Source organism: Cervus canadensis, chromosome 20 (assembly GCF_019320065.1).
Source record: "Cervus canadensis isolate Bull #8, Minnesota chromosome 20, ASM1932006v1, whole genome shotgun sequence".
In the NCBI taxonomy this organism is placed as follows: domain Eukaryota; kingdom Metazoa; phylum Chordata; class Mammalia; order Artiodactyla; family Cervidae; genus Cervus; species Cervus canadensis.
In genome coordinates, this window is record NC_057405.1 from 9,076,037 (window position 1) to 9,097,090 (window position 21,054).

General features: G+C 38.9%; 1 protein-coding gene across 1 annotated transcript in view; it reads left to right on the plus strand.

Moving 5' to 3' along the window:
* Positions 1–2,700: 2,700 nt before the first annotated feature.
* Positions 2,701–21,054, plus strand: part of MANEA (mannosidase endo-alpha) — a 62,439-nt gene continuing 44,085 nt past the window's right edge. The window contains exons 1-2 of the mRNA XM_043439364.1: positions 2,701–2,875; positions 10,903–11,484. Of these exons, the coding sequence (XP_043295299.1) occupies positions 10,941–11,484 (544 nt within the window). The 5' untranslated portion in view covers positions 2,701–2,875; positions 10,903–10,940. The remainder of the gene's footprint in view (positions 2,876–10,902; positions 11,485–21,054) is intronic.

Genomic DNA, 21,054 nt, shown 5'->3' on the forward strand with positions numbered 1-21,054 from the left:
ATTCAAATAGTCCTCTTGAAACTGTAATTGAACAGAATAGGGAGTTTAAAGCATGAAATGGTATAAACTCACTAGCCAATCAGAAAAGGAAGAAGACAAAATGTATCTCTCATGACCAAAATGATACTGATGTCTCACCACTTTCCAAGTGCCCCATTACTTCAGGAGAAAATAAAGGCCTGCACTAAATTATAAAACAAAATTACATGATGCAGAGCTGGGGAATAACACTAGTGCATGGAAGACTCACAGGGGTTTGCTTACATAGCAACTGATAAGGAGACTGTGCAGACCTAGTCCTCCCTCATAGATGGGTGTTACTGATGGGTGGTTTCCCAGTCCATCCACAAGCCACAGGGGCATACACCGTGTTCTTCTGCCAGCATAACCACTGGAGTCCCAGTTTCCTGAGACTCTTTATCTAGTGGTGTCTTTTGGTGAAGTGAAATTAATTAGTTATGGAAGAGCTTCTCGTCTAGGGTGCCATAAATGTGTATGCCAAAATATCAGTCTCCTCAACTCTAGGATTTACCCTGAGTCTGGGATATTCAGAGCCACAGATCCAACATGTTCACTGCAAGCAGGCCGTTTGCCTCAAAGTTTTATGAAAATATTCTTTTTATCTGTTTGGCAAAATGTGAAGAAGGATGGGAAACACCAGGCAGAACCAATACTCACTAGTCTCTCTAGGAACTCTGGGAGTCTGGTGGCAAAATCCAGTCATTATCTACATAGACCTCAGTAGGCCTCTGCCAATTCCATTCCAATTAAATTCAAGCAGAATTTTTGGGTCTTGGCTGATTCATCTTAATCTTTACATGAAAAAGCAAAGAGCCAAGAATAGCCAAGGCAATTTTAGAGAAGAATCATATGGAAGCAGGACTTGCAAAATGTTTGGATAAGGGTGCATGGGAATTCATTATATTATCTGTATTTTTCTGCATCTGTCTAAAATATTTCACAATTAACTTAAATTTAGAAGAAAATAAAAGAGTGTAGCTATAGTCTCTGATTGTTAAGGCTCTTGTAAACAAGAAAGTAGAGAGCACAAAATATAACCTAAAAAGTTGTTGAATTCAGCTAGCAGTACCTTAAAATATATAGCATTTAGTCATCAAAAGACACCATAAAAAATTAAAAGACAAAAAAAAAATTAAAAGACAACAAGAGAGTCTCTGCAAAGTAAGAGACACTATTTGTAACACAATTATCTGAAAAAAGAGGTGTATTTACACTTTAAAAATATATAAAGATTATCTGCAAATTAATTTTAAAAAACAAGTCAACCAAAAAATGAACCAAAATCAGAACAGGCATTTCACAGAAACCCAAATAGTCACTAAACATATAAAGATGCACAACCACATTAGCAAGACAGAAAATACAAATTAAAAGATCAATCAGATGCTACCACCATCTGATTATAACAATCAGTGTGGGTTGATTACAATAGTAATCAACAATAGTGTGGGTGTTACAAATAATGATGTGATAGTCCAATTCATGTGAAATGGATTTATGTGTAGATGAACCTCAAAAACTGAATGTGCAGTGAAAAAAAGGAAAAAAATGTAGTGTAAATTTATTAGATCAAGATACAATACCAGGATAGCTATATTTTTAGGGAATTACACACATAAATATTTTCAAAAAGAGCAAGCAAATGAATAATATAAAATTTAGAGTAATAATTATTTTTGGCTGGAATGGAAAAAGTTTTAAAGAGGCCTCTTAGAAGGCTTCAAAAATGCTGGCACTTGTCTGGATCTTCAGGTCTGTAGTGAGTACCTGGGTATTCTTTTTTATTATTACCCTTTAAAATGTGCACATATGGGATACATTCACATATATATATATATATATATATTTCACAATTAACATTTGTTTAGAAAATCCAGTGAGATTTAAGGAAGAGCTCTTACAAAATTGTTTGTATCAGCAACTTCTAGACTGTCAGTGAGGATTTCCTTGCTACTAGGTAACCAAACAAAAGAGAGAATTCTCTTGGCTTCTGAGGCTGATGTAAGGTGAAAACTTTCAGCTGTAACCCCTATTTCAAAAGTTCTTTTTCTTCACAGCTGCCTCATTGTTCTCAATTATTTCTAAAAGTATTTCAACACGTGATTTTGCATAATGTTTGCAAATAAAAAGTGTCATTTCTGCCTTATAGCTTCCAAGTAAAGTTTCATATATATATATATATATATTTTTTTTTTTTTGGAGGGCAACATGTTCTCTAATTTACAATGTTTGAAAACTGCCAGCCAGTTAAAAGGAACTCTTGGATACCTCTGCTTCCCTTGTGGCTCAGCTGGTAAAGAATCCGCCTGCAATGTGGGAGCCCTGGGTTCAAGCCCTGGGTTGGGAAGATCCCCTGGTTAAGGGGAAAGCTACCCACTCCAGTATTCTGGCCTGGAGAATTCACAAAGAGACGGACACCACTGAGCGACTTTCACTTTCACTTTACACTTTCAAAGCTTTCCAGCAGAACCTTAGAACACCAGTTTCTAAGAGAGGAACGGGTTTTCTCTAGTTGGGGAAAGGGGGCGGGGGGTGGAGTCCAGCTTAACTCAACTCTGCTCCTCTGCTCCTTTAGTAGGAGACGCCCAGAAAAATCTCTCCCGGCGTGCATCTACACCCCTTTCCGCCCCTCACAGACCCCAGGGACCTGTGCCGGGAAACCAGAGCCCCGCCCACTCAGCGAGCCCCACCCCGAGCTGGCCCCGCCCCCAGGCGCTCCCAGCACCCGGTGCGCGCGCCCTTCGGGAGGCGGGGCTGCTCAGGCTCACTGCCGGGCCTCGGCGGCTGCCTGCGCTCTCCGCTTCTAGGTCTGCGCCGGCTGGTCCTCTCCTGGTGTCTGGATTCCCGGGCCCTGGTGAGTAGCTGGAGATTTCCGGGCCCAGCTGGCTCAGTTGTGGCCAGCACTGGGGCCCTCAGCGCCTGCGCTCTTACCCGCCAGCCAATCTGCTCGCCTGCAGATGGCCTTTGACCCTGCGCCCCAACGCCCTGCGGCGGCCGCGGCGGGCTGCGTATCGCTGCGAGTCTCGGGAACCCCACTCCGTCGCTATTATACCTAATTTTGCTAGAGTTAGTTTTGTTGTCTTCTATCCTACTTTATCCCGAGCCTGTCGGCCTTGTCTCCGTCACTTTTTTGCAGCGGAACCTCTTGTCGCCTCGGTATTTTTCCCTCCCCAGGAAGTTGGGAATTTTAGGAGTGATGGAAAAGCCTTTCAGCGCCTTATCCTTTTGTCCCCAAACTCGGCCTTGTGCCTCGGGGGCCAGTGGGAAGGTGAGGCCTACCTGGCTTGGGCTGCAGCAGGAAGGTGGCAGGCTCCGGTCTCCGGACTCCGAGCCGTGGGGAGAGGAGGGCGAGGGTGGGGAGGCCGACGCAGAGAGGCGTTTTCATTCACCTGTTCCACGTTTGACACTATCATTTTAGACTGTTAGCGTTTGCTGAATCGAAGGATGCAACTCTGCTGGAATAGTATCTTTTCCTATTTTCCAGAGGAACCAGTGAAAACTTAGGCAGTTAGGACTGTTGGTTTCTGTTTCAGCAGCTAGAGACCCTGCAGATATGAGTTAAGGAAAAGTGTGGAAGTACGTTAAAAAAATAAAACAAGGGAAGATAATGTTAATTATATGAATTCAGAAAAAGGCAAGTAAGACTGGAATGAGTTGGTTATGTTAAAGTATTAAGACGGGAGCTTCCTGGGTGTCTCAGTGGTAAAGAATCCACCTGCAGTGCAAGAGATCCTGGTTTGATCCCTGGGTTGGGAAGATCCCGTGGAGAAGGAAATGGCAGCTCACTCCAGGATTCTTGCCTGGGAAATCCCATGGACAGAGGAGCGGGCTACATACAGTTCATGGAGTCGCGAAGACTCGGATGTGTTCAGCAACTAAATAACAACCACCAAATTTAGACAATAGTTGAAAGAAAAATACAAAATAAAATCTAGGTATTGGTAATATTAAGTCACACAATTGCACATCATTTTCATGACAGTATGTTACTCCATTCATATTGAACTGTATGTAAACCTTGAAAAAATAGTGTTGTGTAGGGAATCTTGCGGATTTGCAGTTTTATGCGTTTTTCTATGCATAAAACATTACCAGAGCTGTTGCTGTCAGTCACACAGTGAGTACTGAGTATGTAAGAAAATAAACTTTCTTCAGATTAAATTTGGACTACAGTTTATGAGTAGGTGATAACAGATAATCATTTTTAAGCAAAAACATAATCACATCTCAGCAGTTTTCATCTGTCACAAAATATATGGTGGTGTATTCTCTAAACTTGCATTCCCGAAAATGTAGGAAGCTGTGAAAACATGAGGAGCTTGAGTTCTAGAACTGTATTTCTCTGCTCTTTGCGCATTGCTTAACCTCAGGTTACTCAGCCATTTGTTAGCGCAGGTACTGGGAAAAAGCTGGCAACTGCTCTGTTGCCAGTTTAGTTCAGCTCAGTTCAGTCGCTCAGTCGTGTCTGACTCTTTGCGACCCCATGGACTGCAGCATGCCAGGCCTTCCTGTCCATCACCAACTCCCGGAACCTACTCAAACTCATGTCCATTGAGTTGGTGATGCCGTCCCACCATCTCATCCTATGTCGTCCCCTTCTCCTCCCGCCTTCAGTCTTTCCCAGCATCCCGGGTCTTTTCAAATGAGTCAGTTCTTTGCATCAGGTGGCCAAAGTATTGGAGTTTCAGCTTAAGCATCAGTCCTTCCGATGAATAGTCAGGACTGATTTCCTTTAGGATGGACTGGTTGGATCTCCTTGCAGTCCAAGGGACTCTCAAGAGTCTTCTCCAACACCACAGTTCAAAAGCATCAAGTCTTCTGCACTCAGCTTTCTTTGTAGTTCAGCTCACATCCATACGTGACTACTGGAAAAACCATAGCTTTGACTAGATGGACCTTTGTTGGTAAAGTAATATCTCTGCTTTTTAATACTCTGTCTAGGTTGGTCATAACGTTTCTTCCAAGGAGCAAATGTTTTTTTAATTTCATGACTGCAATCACCATCTGCAGTGATTTTGGATCCCACCGAAAAAAAGTCTCTCACTGTTTCCACTGTTTCCTCATCTATTTGCCATGACATGATGGGCCCAGATACCATGATCTTAAGTTTTCTGAATGTTGTGTTTTAAGCCAACTTTTTCACTCTCTTTCACTTTCATCAAGAGGCTCTTTAGTTCTTCTTCACTTCTGCCACAAGGGTGGTGTCATCTGCATATCTGAGGTTATTGATATTTCTCCCAGCAATCTTGATTCCAGCTTGTGCTTCATCCAGTCCAGCATTTCTCATGATGTACTCTGCATATAAGTTAAATAAGCAGGGTGACAATATACAGCCTGACGTACTCCTTTCCCGGATCGGAACCAGTCTGTTATTCCATGTCCATTTCTAACTCTTGCTTCTTGAAACTGCATACAGATTTCTCAGGAGGCAGGTCAGGTGGTCTGGTATTCCCATCTCTTTCAGAGTTTTCCACTGTTTGTTGTTATCCACACAGTGAAAGGCTTTGGCATAGTCAATAAAGCAGAAGTAGATATTTTTCTGGAACTCTCTTGCTTTTTCAATGATCCAATGGATGTTGGCAATTTGATCTCTGGTTCCTCTGCCTTTTCTAAATCCAGCTTGAATATCTGGAAGTTCATGGTTCACGTAGTGTTGAAGCCTGGCTTGGAGAATTTTGAGCATTACTTTGCTAGCGTGTGAGATGAGCGCAATTGTGTGGTAGGTTGAGCATTCTTTGGCAGTGCCTTTTTTTGGTAATTTAGTTCAGTCGTGTGTAAAAAGAAGTTCTACTTCATAGGTTGTTTTGAACATTAAAATGGGGAGATGAGATTATGCTTTACTGAATTTCTGTTAACAAAAGGATACAGGTGTTTACATTAAAACTGACTTGGGCAAAGAACTTGTGGTACAGAAGCTGATTTTGAAAGTTCCAGATGTGTTTTCAATTCAGTTCAGTTGCTCAGTTATGTCCAACACTTTGTGACCCCATGGACTGCAGCATGCCAGGCATCCCTGTCCATCACCATCCCCCTGAGCTTGCTCAAGCTCATGTCCATCGAGTCGGTGATGCCATCCAACCATTTCATCCTCTGTCGTCCCCTTCTCCTCCTGTCTTCAATCTGTCCCAGCATCAGGGTCTTTTCCAGTGAGTCAGGTCTTCGCATCATGTGGCCAAAGTATTGGAGCTTCAGCATCAGTCCTTCCAATTAATATTCAGGACTGATTTCCTTTAGAATTGACTGCTTTGATCTCCTTGCAGTCTAAGGGACTCTCAAGAGTCTTCTCCAACACCACAGTCTAAAGCTAGAATTAGTTATATTTCTCTTCAATGGTTTCCTAGAAAATAATGTTAGGAAAACAGCTAGAAAAAGAAAGCAATCAGAAATCTGTATAACATAATAAAAATTAAACTGAAATTTTGGGGTCTTTCTGCATAGCAGGATGAGCTAATCCATTTTGAAATCATAGTATCACACTGATTCGGGATCTCATATATCTCGCTAGACCTACAAATTAAAGTCAGTCATTTCAAAGATTGAAAGACCTGCAAATCACAAAAATCAAAAGTAGAGGCCATAGAGTTTCAAAAGAACAAATGTATTACTTCTGTGTGTCGTTTTATCATGTGCCCTTTGAAGATGCTAGATTTTCCTTTATCTGATACCCTGAGTATTGAGTAGGTTTCTCCTTTGGAAACCTATACATCTGTAATTAACTTGGAACTTTTTTCCTCTGAGATGACTTCTGGAACTTTTTTGTGTTGAAACCAATTAAGTAGTTCTACCACACTTTTTCTACTAAAGATCATTAGACCTGTTAGGCATCTCAAATTTCATTGTTTTGCTAAGTTGGACACAATAATTTTTATTAAAATGGATTTAAAAAATTATTGGATCTGTCTATTTAGCTATGATTCTTCCTGTATAATATGTTCAGTATAAGTATAGACTGGGCATGTCAGCTGTATGCATAGTCTGTAGAACCTGTTTGTACACATACTGCCCCAGTAGATACCAATGTCAAAAACAAAAGGGCCAGAAGTTAAATTTTTTAAGTTGAACATTTAATATTCATTGACTAAATATAAGGTATATTGGGTTCTACTATAGTGTAAAGGTAAGGACTCCATTTCTGGATCTTATGGAACAATCTAGTAGGATGTATAATACATTAAATAGCATGGTGCAATAGATAAAGAAATGCCAGTTTAAAAAGTAGGTAACAGTGTCATAATGGACTATATGGGAAAGGGAGTATTTTTCAGTCTGGAATCATTGGGAGAAGTATCAAGAAGAGGCAACAGTCTAGCTTTGTCTTGATGGATTAGTGTAATAGTCCAGAAATTAGCCATATAGAGAATAGGTACTTAGAGTAAACTGTGTGTTAACTGATTGCTTGCCAGGCATCTATCTTTAATAACAATCATCATCAAAATAAATAGTTGTTTGTATTCATTCAGTATTACACTAAGCCAGAAATGATTCCAGGGGTTTTGTAATACTAACTTCTTTCATCCTCATAAAAATCCTTTGAGTGAGGTAATAACTCATTGTAGAGATGAGAAAAGCAGGGAAAACTTCAAGTCACTTATATAGGTGAAAAGGCTAAAAAAAGCCCTGCTAGAATTTGGACTGCAGAATCCAAATTTTAAGCACAGGAGACCTGTGTTTGTTTAGGTAGATTAGACTTACTGGAAGTAATAATATGAAAGGAAAAGAGAAATAGAGTAAAGGAGGGAGCAGCAGCTTTTATAAATAGATATTTTGTGTTTTGTGTTCATCTAGTGCTCTGAGAAGTGGGTCTAACAAATATATAAAGGTCTCAGAACTGTTTCATATATTTCTTCACTTTTCTTTTTCTTTTTTAAATTAATTGGTATCATTTGATTAAAACATTACCCTTTTTATTTTGCATATATTATCTTGCATTATTTACAGAACAAATTTGTCAGAAGACAGAACAGTTAATTTTTTTTTAGACAAGTTTTAAAAAAATCTCAGACTCACACAGGTCAACATAGGTGATTTAAACGTAGATCTTCAAATTCCCAAACCAATATTCTTTCCATTATGTATCCTGACTCTTCCTTGAATTTCGCCCTGTTCAGCTGATCAGTGTTTCAAAAATACGTCTTATAATTTCTAAATTGAGTAGTTATTGTTCCCATTCTCTATGATTTGTCAATATTCATTACCATTGATTATTTCCTTATAAAATACCTACTGCATTTTAATTTTTCCTCCTTATGAAATATTATGTTCTAATTTTAGAAGACAGCGTAAGAAAGTATCACTAAGTAATTGATTACCCACAGGTAATCATTATACTTGTTTAAGTGCACTTCCTCTCTGTCTCCTTAATATAGTTGAGCTCCTGTTACATGCATGTTTTTTTCCCTACTTAATGACTTGTCAAAAATTCTCTGTTTCTTTAAGTAAAGGGAAAGTGTTTTTATCTTGTCAACTTTGAAATTTTAGGACAACAAATCGTAGAGGCGGGTCAGAATGGTAGTATCATCCCTTTATTCATGTACACAAGAGTGCCACCTTCCCTGCAAAGGAATGTTACCCTCTGTAGATAATCATCCTTATTAGATTCTTATTTTTCTGTTTCTTCTGCTCACTTGGGAAAATCTATTTTTTTCTTATTGTCATTTTGCTTTTTTCACTTAGCAGTATATCCACAGAATCACTTTCTTTCATCTCAGAGCTCTTCCTCATTTTTTCTGAATACTCAGTATTTTACAAACAGTGCTGCATATTAACTTATGTACTTACTATTGGTTGTGTAAATTCTGTGAAGTAGGATTCTTGAATCAAAGGAAAATGGATGTGTAATTTTTTTATTTATTGCCCAGTTCCCAAAAAGGTTGTATAGATTTCATTCATTATCAATGTATAAGAGTGCTTATTTTCTCAGTGTTCTTGCCAGTAGGTTGTAGTTTCATGCTTTTTATTTTTTGCCAATCTCATAGATAAGAAATGATACATTTGTGTGGTTTTAATTTACATTTTTCTAATATTGAATGATACAGAAGATCTTTCAAATAATTTCATTCAGATTGTCAGTTGTCCTTTCACTTTATTTTGTAGTGTTTTTTGATATATATATTTAAAAATCTACGTAGTTAATCTTTTTTTTTAAAATTTATTGCATCTGAATTTTGAGTCTTAGATATAGAAAGTCTTTTATTACACTAAGGATATAAGCCAATTCAGGTGGGATTATGTGAATATTTGAATGATTCTAACCCCTACAGCTTACATTATTCTTTGAGAGATTAAGGTGGGAAATAGGGGCATTATTTAAAACCTCTGCTTCAAAAGTAGCATCAGAGAAGCTGAGAATATAAGGAAAAAATGGCAGCTGAGAAAATGAACAGAGCTTTCGGTAGTTTCATGGCTCTTTGGGGAGCAAAATTGGAATTCAGGGTCCTTCTAAAGCCCACCCTAGAGGAGGAATCTTGGTAAAGACTTGTGACTTTGATTTCAGAACTTGTACTTACAAGTTATACTTATAAAGGAGTAAAGATGAATCAGAAATACACCATATATTTGCAAGGACTTAAACCCAGTTTTGAAGATTTCCATCTGTGATTGTTGCTGTTCAGTCACTAAGTTGCATTCGACTTTTTGCAACCCCGTGAACTGTAGCTCACTAGGCTTCCCTGTTCTCCACTGTTTCAATTTGCTCAGACTCATGTCTGTTTGAGTCAGTGGTGCCATCCAGCCATCTCATCCTCTGTCGCCTTCTTCTCCTCCTCTTGACCTCAATCTTTGCCGCATCAGTCTTTTCCAATGAGTTAGCTGTTTGCATCACATCCAAAGAATTCGAGCTTCAGCTTCAGCACCAGCCCTTCCAGTGTGATTATACTAAGGTAATCTTTCTCTACCCTAAAAGTCTTCAAGAAATAAAAATACGCTTTCTTTGAAGGAAATGACGTGTCGAGCCTCACATTATCTCTGAAACTTTTTATATTCTATGTATAGCATTTAGTAAAAACAATAATTTAGCCTATAAAAAAAATAGTTACTGTCTGGATATTAAGAGGAAAAAACCAAACAGGCAATAGAAACAGAATCCTAAGATTCAAATTCAGGTTATTAAAGGTAGGCTTTAAATAAATGGGATTACAAAACTCAAGGAATAGGGAATTTTAACAGAAAACTGATATCTTTGAGAAGAATCAAATGAAAATTTTAAGACTAAATTTATAACTGAAAGTAGTTGCCACTGAAGAGTCAGGAAATTGAAGATAGTTCAGAAGAAAATATTCAGACTGAACCATGGAGAGACAAAAAGAGGAAAATTTTAAAAATGTTTAAGGAACACATGGGACATAGAATTCTGATGTGTGTAATGTATTCCATAATGCGAGATGAGAGACAGGATCAAATTGAGTCTAACACTTGAGTTGGTGAAATGGGGTGGGGAAAAAGGTGATTATAATTGAGGCAGTCACATAAGAAGTTTTTTGAATGACTAGGCTTTTTATATATTCATAAATATTTCCTTTTTAAATCTGAAGTTTTGATTTTATATTTAGAAAATTTTAGTCTCTCTGGATGGAATGTTTATTTTCTATATCAGTATATGTAAAATATGTCCAAAGGATGAAGAATATATTCACTTTCTTAAATAACATGCTTAAAATCTTTATCTAACAAAAATGTAATTGTGATATTTCCAAATAAATACTGCTATCAGTCTAATTGTGTATAGATTCTGTAGCTATTAATATTTGATTATATAATTAACATCATAATACTCTTTAAAATGTTTCAGTTTAACAAACTTTATGGATTTTAGTTTTCCTTTTGAATATATTGGAAAATATTATTAATACCATTTACTAATAGTTGTTTTTCAATACGTTACAGCTAAACATTTACCGTTTTGGAGTTTAAAGGATGACATCATGGCAAAATTTCGAAGAAAGACTTGCTTCATTTTGTCACTTTTTATTCTACTTTTTTTCTCTCTGATGATGGGTTTAAAAATGCTGAGACCAAATCAAGCAGCTTTTGGAGATCCTTTTGGACTTGACCTTCTTCCAGAAATTCGGCAACAAACTCCTCATTTGACGAAAGTTTTTGATTCCCAAAAGAGTGACAAAATCAACAGTGAAACCAACATCAAGAACTTAAAAACTGAGGAAATCACTGTGAAAGCTTCCGTAGCCTCTGAACCTCGTCCAGAAGAACTGCCACCTCTGAATTATTATTTACATGTATTTTATTACAGTTGGTATGGAAATCCACAATTTGATGGTAAATACATACATTGGAACCATCCAGTTCTCTCACACTGGGACCCTGGGATAACCAAGAAATACCCCAAAGGGAAGCACAACCCCCCTGATGACATTGGCTCCAGGTTTTATCCTGAGTTGGGAAGTTACAGCTCTCGGGATCCTTCTGTCATTGAAACTCACATGAAACAAATGCACTCAGCTTCAATTGGTAAGTATTTTAGATATGTATGTGAAGGTATAAGTAAATTTTTGTGGAACATTAATTACTAATTAACCTTCCCTGCTGGCTCAGTGGCACGTTTCGCCTGCGATGCAGGAGACAGGGGTTCGATCCCTGGGTTGGAAAGATTCCCTGGAGAAGGAAATGGCAACCCACACCAGTATTCTTGCTAGGAAAATCCCACGGACAGAGGAGCCCGGCAGACTACAGTCCATGGGGTCAGAAATTATTAATTAGTCTCACATTATAAGTTTATAATTTTAAACTTACAAACTCTAGATTAAACTGTTGTTATAACATGTTAACACTAACATTTCTGGGTGTATTCTTTTTATTGATTTCTAATTTAATACTCTGAATTTTATTAAATTATGATTGACATAAGATACAATGAATTCTCTCATTTTATGTTATACATCTGTTTAAATATCGCCCCAATTATGAAGTAAAATATTCTATAACCCCCGAATTTTTGTCTGCTATTTAGCTCTCCCTACATTCAAGGAAACTGTGTATCATATAGAGTAGTTGTTGTAAATATTTTACTATTAAATAAAAATAGAATCATTAAATATTTGTGTGTATGTATGTGTGTGGGGGGGAGTATTTTACTCAGCGTGCTATTGTGAAATTTAGTCATTATTGCTTAGTCCTATTCCATTGTATAATTATCGTGATTTGTTTCTGCATTCATCTTGGTGCACATTTGTACTGTTTCAAATTTTAGGCATGTAGCATATAATTTGGTCTTTTTAAAAAAAAAAATAATCTTTTCTAACACCTGTTTATTTCATTTGTTTTAATATTGATATAGTTGATTTTACATGTTTCATTTTGCTACTTGTTTTCCATTTATTTTCATCTATTCTAGTCCTTTACCCCAATTTTTTCTGCCTCTACTTGTATTGAAAATGTTTAGTCCATTTTATATTCTTTTCTGACTTGTTAGATATATTCCTTCATTTTATGATTGGTCTGACATTTGCAATATGCACCTTTAACTGATGGGAAGTCACAAAGTATTCCTACTGTTTTCCCCTCTTCCCTTCAACTTTTTCTTCCCTCTAATTTCTGGCACTTCAATCCATTACATAGAATCATATCCCACAGGTAAATAATATAGAAAAATATGTAACTGAGTGTATGAAAATTCAACTCATAAATATCCCCTTTATAAAACTCTTCCTGTTTTGATTCCGTCGTCTTTGTGTCTCTACCAGTAGGGCCAAAAGGAGAAATTGAGTGTTCTTAAATTTTTCTGACTCTTCAAAAGGTGCCAACTCACTGTTAAGCTGATATGGGTAGAGAGACATGCAAGATTTTTTCATGAACAAAATACTACAGAGACCTGTGAATCTATTATATATCAGCTTTGTGCAAGATGACTTGTTTTTTTTAACTGGAGTATAGTTGCTTTCTAGTGTTTCTGTTGTACAGCAAAGTGAATCAGCCATACCTATGCATAGCTTCCCCCGTTTTTGGATTTCCTTCCCGTGATCACCGCAGAGCATTGAATAGAGTCCCCTGTGCTATAGAGTAGGTCTCAGCAGTTACCTGTTTTACACACAGTGTGTGAATGTCAATCCCAACTCCCAGTCCATTCCACTCCCTCTTCACCTCTTGGTATCCATGCGTTTGTTCTCTGCATCTGTGTCTCTATTTCTACTTTGCAAATAGTTGATCTGTACCATTTTTCTAGATTGCACATACATGCGTTAATATACGATATTAGTTGTTCTGACTTCCTTTGCTCTCTGCAACATTCTCTAGTCCATCCGTGTCTCCACAATTGGCACAGTTTTGTTTCTTTTTATGGCTGAGTAATATTCCATTGTGTTCATGTACCACTTCTTTATCCATTCCTCTGTTGAGGAAAATTTAGGTTGCTTCCATGTTCTGGCTATTGTAACTAGCGCTGCAATGAACACTGGGTGTGTGTATCTTTTTGAATTGTCATTTTTTCCAGGTGTATGCCCAGGAGTTGGATTACTGAGTCATCTAGTATTTCTAGTTTTAGTTTTCTTAAGGAACCTCCGTACTGTTCTTCATAATGACCGTGTCAGTTTACATTGATTAAAGTATAAGAGGATTCTCTTTTCTCTGTATCTTCAATAACACTTGTTATCTCTTGTTTTTTTGATGATAGCTATTGATACAGGTACAAAAGGATATCTCACTGTGGTTTTGACTTGTAAATATTTTCCAGGTGATTAGTAATTTTTTTCATGTGCCTGTTGGCCATTTGTAACTCTTCTTTGAAAAAAGGCCTGGTTTTTGTTACTGAGTTATATGAATTTTTGTAAATGATGGATATTAACCCCTTAATTCATTACATGATATGCAAAATAATTTCTCCTAATCAGTAATATGTCTTTTAGTTGTGTTATTTTGCTTTTGCTCCGCAGAAGCTTTTAAGATTGACATAGTCCTACTTTAAGATTTTTTCTTTTGTTATTTGTGCTTTTGCTGTCATATGCAAAGTATCAGTGCCAAGACCAGTTTCAGAGATCTTTCCTGTGTTTACTTCAGGGAGTTTTATATCAGGTCTGCCTTATATTTTAAGTCTTTGATCTCTTTCAAGGTGCTTTTTGTGAGTAGTATAGGATAGACCCAACTTTCTTTTCTGTGTGTGGCTATCCAATTTTCCCAGCACCAAAGACTGTTCTTGGTACTCTTGTCATGTATTAGCTCCTCGAGGTGTAGAGCCAGATTGTTTCTTTGTAAGTTTCCCCATTTCTTAACATCTTCGTTTTATGACTACAAATATCCCTTTCAGAATGCCTTTTGGAGCATCCTGTAAGAAAGTGAAAGAGGAGAGTGAAAAAGTTGGCTTAAAACTCAGCATTCAGAAAACTAAGATCATGGCATCTGGTCCCATCACTTCATGGCAAATAGATGGGGAAACAATGGAAGCAGTGAGAGACTTTATTTTTAGGGGCTCCAAAATCACTGCCGATGGTGACTGCTGCTATGAAATTAAAAGACGCTTGCTTCTTGGAAAAGTTATGACCAACCTAGACAGCATATTAAAAAGCAGAGATATTATTTTGCCAACACAGATCCGTCTAGTCAAAGCTGTGATTTTTCCAGTGGTCATGTATGGGTGTAAGAGTTGGGCCATAAAGAAATCTGGGCGCTGAAGAATTGATGCTTTTGAACTGTGGCGATGGAGAAGACTCTTGGACTGCAAGGAGATCCAACCAGTCCATCCTAAAGGAAATCAGTCCTGAATACTCATTGGAAGGACTGATGCTGAAGCTGAAACTCCAATACCTTGGCCACCTGATGTGAAGAACTGACTCATTGGAAAAGACCCTGATGCTGGGAAAGATTGAAGGCAGGAGGAGAAGGGGACGACAGAGGATGAGATGGTTGGATGGCATCGCCAACACGATGGATGAATTTGAGGTGGCTCCTGGGGTTGGTGATGAACAGGGAGGCCTGGCATGCTGCAGTCCATGGGATTACAAAGAGTCGGACATAACTGAGCGACTGAACTGATAGTTTTAATAAAAAGTGATTTATTTTCATTTATTTTAAGATAATCTTTGGTTCCTATTTTGATTTCTTCTTTCACCCATTGGTTGTTCAGGAGTTTCTTGTTTATTTTTCACGTATCTGTAGATTTTCCAACTCTTTTGGTTGTTAGAAGTATAGCTGCCATGGCTTCCTTTTGGTTCCCACCTGAATGGAATGCCTTTTCATCCTTTCACTTTGAGTTTATCAAAATCCTTAAATCCTGATTCCAGGTTGTGGTCATTCAGCCTGGCATTTTGCATGATGTATTCTGCATATAAGTTAAATAAGCAGGGTGACAACGTACAACCTTGAAGTACTCCTTTCCCAATTTGTAACCAGTCTGTTGTTCCATGTCCGGTTTTAATTGTTGCTTCATGACCTGCATACAGATAGCTCAGGAGACAAGTTGGTCTGGTATTCCTATCTCTTTAAGAATTTTCCACAGTTTGCTGTAATCCACACAGTCAGATGCTTTGATGTAGTCAATAAAGCAGAAGTAGATGTTTTTCTGGAACTCTCTTGATTTTTCGATGATCCAGTGGATGTTGGCAATTTGATCTATGGTTCCTGTGTGTTTTCCAAATCCAGCTTGAACATCTGGAAGTTTACAGTTCACGAATTGTTGAAGACTACTTGGAGAATTTTGAGCATTGCTTTGCTAGCCTGTGAGATGAGTGCAATTGTGTGGTAGTTTGAACATTGTTTGGCACTGCCTTTCTCTGGGATTGGAATGAAAACTGACCTTTTCCAGTCCTGTGGCGACTGCTGAGTTTTCCACATTTGCTGGCATATTGAGTGTAGCACTTTCACAGCATCATCTTTTAGGATTTGAAATAGCTCAACTGGAATTCCATCACCTCCACTAGCTTTGTTTGTAGTGATACTTCCTAAGGCCCAGTTGACTTTGCATTCCAGGATGTCTGGCTCTAGGTGAGTGATCACACTGGTCGTGGTTATCTGGGTCATTAAGATGTTTTTTTGTACAGTTCTTGTGTGTATTCTTGCCACCTCTTTTTAATGTCTTCGGCTTCTGTTAGGTCCATACTATTTCTGTTGTTTATTGTGCCCATCTTTGCATGAAATGTTCCCTTGGTATCTCTGATTTTCCTGAAGATATCTCCAGTCTTTCCCATTCTGTTTTCCTCTATTTCTTTGCACTGATCACTGAGGAAGGCTTTCTTATCTCTCCTGCTATTCTTTGGAACTCTGCATTCAGATGGGTATATCTTTCCTTTTCTCCTTTGCCTTTAGCTTCTCTTCTTATGAATGGCATTCAATTAAAAGCATTTGTTAATGCTACCTTATTGTGTGATGGTTTTGTATTTCCAGTATTGTCTTTTCTACCTGCATTTGTAAAGGTTGTTTTCCATGATGGTATGCTCTTTCTCCTCCTTTTTTGTCTTTTATTGATCTGCTCTTGATTTTTGTTTTATTGTTACCAAAGGGTTAGTTAAAACATCTTACAGATAAAACAGCCCAGTTTAGGCTAATAGCAATTTCTTTTTAACTTGTAAAACTTTTCCTTAGTGTGCAGAGGATGAAATGGTGAGGTAGCATCAGCGACTCAATGGACATGAATTTTAGCAAACTCCAGGAGATGGTGGAAGACAGAGGAACCTCATGTGCTGCATTCCATGGGGTCACAGAGAGACAGACACAGCTTAGCGACTGAACAACAATAAAGTGTCTACCATTTTGCTCCTCCCTTCATATTATTGATGTCACAGTTTACCTCTTTTTGTTGCATATTTGTGAATAACTTACAGTAGCTATGCTTTCCCCACTCTCTCACTTAGACTTTGTTGTCTTGTTGAGTGGTTAACACACCATCCTACTACATAGTTACAGTTTTCTAAACCTACCTGTATGTTTCTCTTCTTTCCCAGTGCATTGTGTAATTTTGTGTGCTTTCATGTGACTGATGAGCTTGTTTTCATTTTAGCTTGAACTCCTTTTAGCATTAAGTACAAGGCTGATGTAGTGGTGGTGAACTCCCATAGATATTGTTTGTCTGGAAGTCTTTACTTCTTTGTATGTGAGGGATAACTTTGCTAGATAAACCATTCTTGGCTGGGAACTTTTATCTTTCACCTCTTCAAATATGTCACTCCATCGTCCCCCTGGTCTGAAGAGTTTCTGTAGAGAAATTAGTCGTTCAGTTGTGTTTGACTCTTTGCGACCCCATGGACTGTAGCCCACCAGGCTCCTCTGCCCAAGGAATTCTCCAGGAGCAGGTAGCCATTCCCTTCTCCAGAAAAATCTTTCTGACCCACAGATCAAACCCAAGTCTCCCGCATTGCAGGCAGATTCTTTACCATCTGAGCCACCAGGGAAGCCCAACTTTGCTAGATAAACCATTCTTTGCTGGGCATTTTTATCTTTGAACTCTTCAAACATGTCTTTCCACTGTCCCCTGGCCTGAAGGGTGTCTGCAGAGAAATCTGCTGATAGCCTAATGGTAGTCCATTGTAGCTTCCATTCCTTTCTTTTTTTTTCCTGCCTGCCTTTAAAGTCTTAGAGGGTGTCTTTTTGCTTTGAGATAGCAGGATGATCTATTAGCTTTGTAAACTTATATATCCAACCAAGTCTTTCCTCAGATTTTGGAAAATTTCACCTATCATTTCTTTAACTCCCTGCCTTCTCCCTTTTCTGCCTGGAATCCTGATTATCCTGATATTTGTCTCTTTGATGGATTTCCATTGATCACGTAGAGTTTCTTTGTTCTCTTTTGTTTAAATTCCCTCTTTTCTTCTATCATTTTAAAATTCCTACCCTCTAAGTTACATTTTTTCTTTCTGTGTGGCGGCCTTGTTGCACTGCATACTTCAGGTCACTCATTGAATTTTGTTTGGTTCTTTTTAACAATTTTAATAATTTCCTTCTCTTTAATAAAGAATCATTTGCTCATCTTTTTATTCTTGAGTTCATTGAAATGTCTTTCTAAATTCTCTTGTCATTTGTTGAGTTCCTTTAGAACAGCTAATTTGAGTTCTTTATTGGATTGTATGTTCTGCACGTTCTAGCTTGGTTGCTGGAAAGTATCAATACTAGTTTCTTTTTGTGCTGCTGTATTTCCTTGATTTGTTTATTGTTCTCGTGGGCACATGTTGAAGCTGTCGCGTTTGAAGCAGCTGATGCCTCCTTAACTCTGCTTGTGCCCTCCTCATATCCATTGTATCTTTATATTATATTTGAGTTTTTTTCCCGTGTAAGGCTGTATCTGCTCCAGTATACTTCTTGCCCTTTGGGGCAAATTTTTAAGCATAAATGCCTACATGGCTTTTAACATTTTCCCAGGCTGGCTTTTGGCAACCTCTTGTTATCCAGAAAGTGGCCACTACAGATCAGGGGTTTTGTGGTTTCTACTCCTGCGTCCACTGTGGTGGTTTGCTTTCTTAGTGGACTCCTGTTGCCAGAATACATTTCTGGAGGCTTACTCAGGAGCAAGCGCAAGGAGCCCGTGGCAGCGCGGGAGGAGGGGGCTGTGGTGTTGGGGTGCAGTGAGGGAGGAGGGGGGCTGTAGGGTTGGGGTGCAGTGAGTGAGGGAGGAGGGGGCTGTGGGGCTGGGGTGCAGTGATGGGGGGGCTGTGGGGCTGGGGGCAGTGATGGGGGGGCTGTGGGGTTGGGGTGCAGTGAGGGAGGAGGGGGGCTGTGGGGGGGTCAGTGAGGGTGTGGGGCTGGGGTGGCGTGAGGAGGGGGCTGTGGGGCTGGGGTGCAGTGATGGGGGCTGTGGGCTTGGGGTGGGGCAGGCAGTGGGTGGGGCGGCATGGGGAGGGGGGATGTGGGCTGGGGGGGGTGTGGGGTGGGGTGCAGTGAGGAGCATTGGGGGCTAGAGGTGCACTGAGGGAGGAGGGGGGCTGTAGCACTGAGGTGCACCGAGGGTGCCGAAAGGCCAGTCAGCCACATCAGTGGGTGGTTTCCAGCAGGCTCATGGGTGGCCTTCCTGCTCAGCAGTGTCCCTTTCCTCCTCTTTGCCATTATCCCCCTTTCCTGAGGTGTGACGCTCCCACCTCAGTACTCCAGGTGAAGAGAAATGGATTTCTCCAGCCATATCCTGCCCAGATGCTTTCTTCATCCCGTGAGGGAGGAGTTGCCTCCCCTGGATAAATCAGCCTTGTTCAGTGTTTGCAGCACCAGTAAAGTTTTTCATACTTCCTGCTCTCTGACCAAATTCAGGTCCTTTGGTGAAAGCTGGACTTAGCAAGTTTTCGTCCATGCCTAAGTGCCTGCCAGGGACAGCAGATACTCACTTTTTGCCTGAGAGCAGCCAGTGGAGGTCTGGGCAGATTGACTGGCCTCGTAAAGAATCCGCCTGCCATGCAGGAGATTCGGGTTCAATCCCTGGGTTGGAAAGATGCCCTGGAGGAGGAAATAGCAACCCACTCCAGTATTCGTGCCTGGAAAATCCCATGAACGGAGGAGTCTAGTGGGCTACAGTCCATGGAGTTGCAAAGAGTTGGCCATGACTGTGTGCCTGAGCACACGCTGGTTTGGTAGCCCTCTTTGTCTGTTTCTTACTTGCCACGTTATTGGAAGAGATTCCTCACAGGGCCCTTGGAGTAAGGTACTAGATCCCAAAATAACCACAGAAGTAATAAAAGGATGTCTCATTCACTGACCATCTTACGCCACCATGTTACTGATATCACTTCCTATTATACTGATCATTATTAGACAAAGAATAACTGGACTTATTGTAAAAATTGTGAGTATAGAACACTAGTTTGGTCCATGGACTTTTCCTGCTGACACTGGCGTCTTTTGAATTGAAGAAGATAGTGAAGACTATTTAAATTGCTATATGAATGTGCTTTAACTTGTTTAAAATTCATATTTTTCCTTTGATATAAATGCCCTTGTTTTTCCTTTTATTGAAATTGCTGTGTGAAATAATTATACTTTTGTATCACCCAGTGCAAGCTGGTTAATTATTTGTTTTACAATTAAAGTGTTATGTGTTTTAAATATTAGTGGTCTAACCTTTTTTTTCCCCGAGAAAAGAATGATGAAATTAGAATGAAGTATTAATGTAGTATTTAAACTCTAACCATTATAATAATGTATCAGATAGAAGTAGCCACTGATAGATATATATCCTTTTCAAGTCTTTAAAGTACCATAGACAAGTACTTTCCATTTTTTAATTTTCTGTAAAATGCTCAAAAAAACATAGTCAGATATTCAGAATAATGGTCCCCAAGATGTACACAGTCTAATCTCTGGAATCTCTGAGTATGTTGCCTTACAAGTTAAAAGGAATTAAGGTTGCAGATGTATAATTAGGGTTGCTAATTGGTTGACCTTGAAATAGGACTGATATAATCACTGGAGTCCCTAAAAGTAGGAGAGGGAAAAGAGAGATAAGTGATCTAAATAAGAGATAAGTGATCTAAGTTGGAGATAAGTCATCTAAAAAGGGCTTAGTAAAAAAAAATAAAAAGGGCTTAGTTTACGGGGCCTGCCTTTGAAAATCAAGAGCCAAGACAAGAGTCAAGAGCCGAACAATGTGATGTCTTCTGTAAGCTGAGAACAGCAAGGAAACAGCTTCTTTCTTGAAACCTCTAGGAAGGGATGTAGTTCAGTGAACCCTCTTGATGTTAGCCTAGTAGACCCAGGTCAAATTCTGACCTATAAAACTGTAAGGTTATAAATTTTCATTGTTTTAAGCCATTAAATTTGTGTTAATTCATTATGGCAATAATAGAAAACTAATACACTTCAGCAAAACATAATTTACTCTGTATCTTTAAAATTATCTTCCCTTTCCTTCAGGTTAGCACTATTTATTTATTAAGTTTCTACCATGTCCTAGCCTTTTGCTACATTCAAGATGAGTAAGTTACATCTCCTGGGTTTCTCTTTGTTTTCTTTATTGGTACTTGAAAAGTGCTAGATGGAAACAAAGCTGAGTATTAGCAGTTTTAATAAGGCAACAGTTTGTATTTCTGAAACTCCTGCCTTTAAAATTTGTACATAAAAGTAGAAGAAACAGAACTTGTAGTAAGACAGTTCAGTCACACAGTCATAACCAACTCTTTG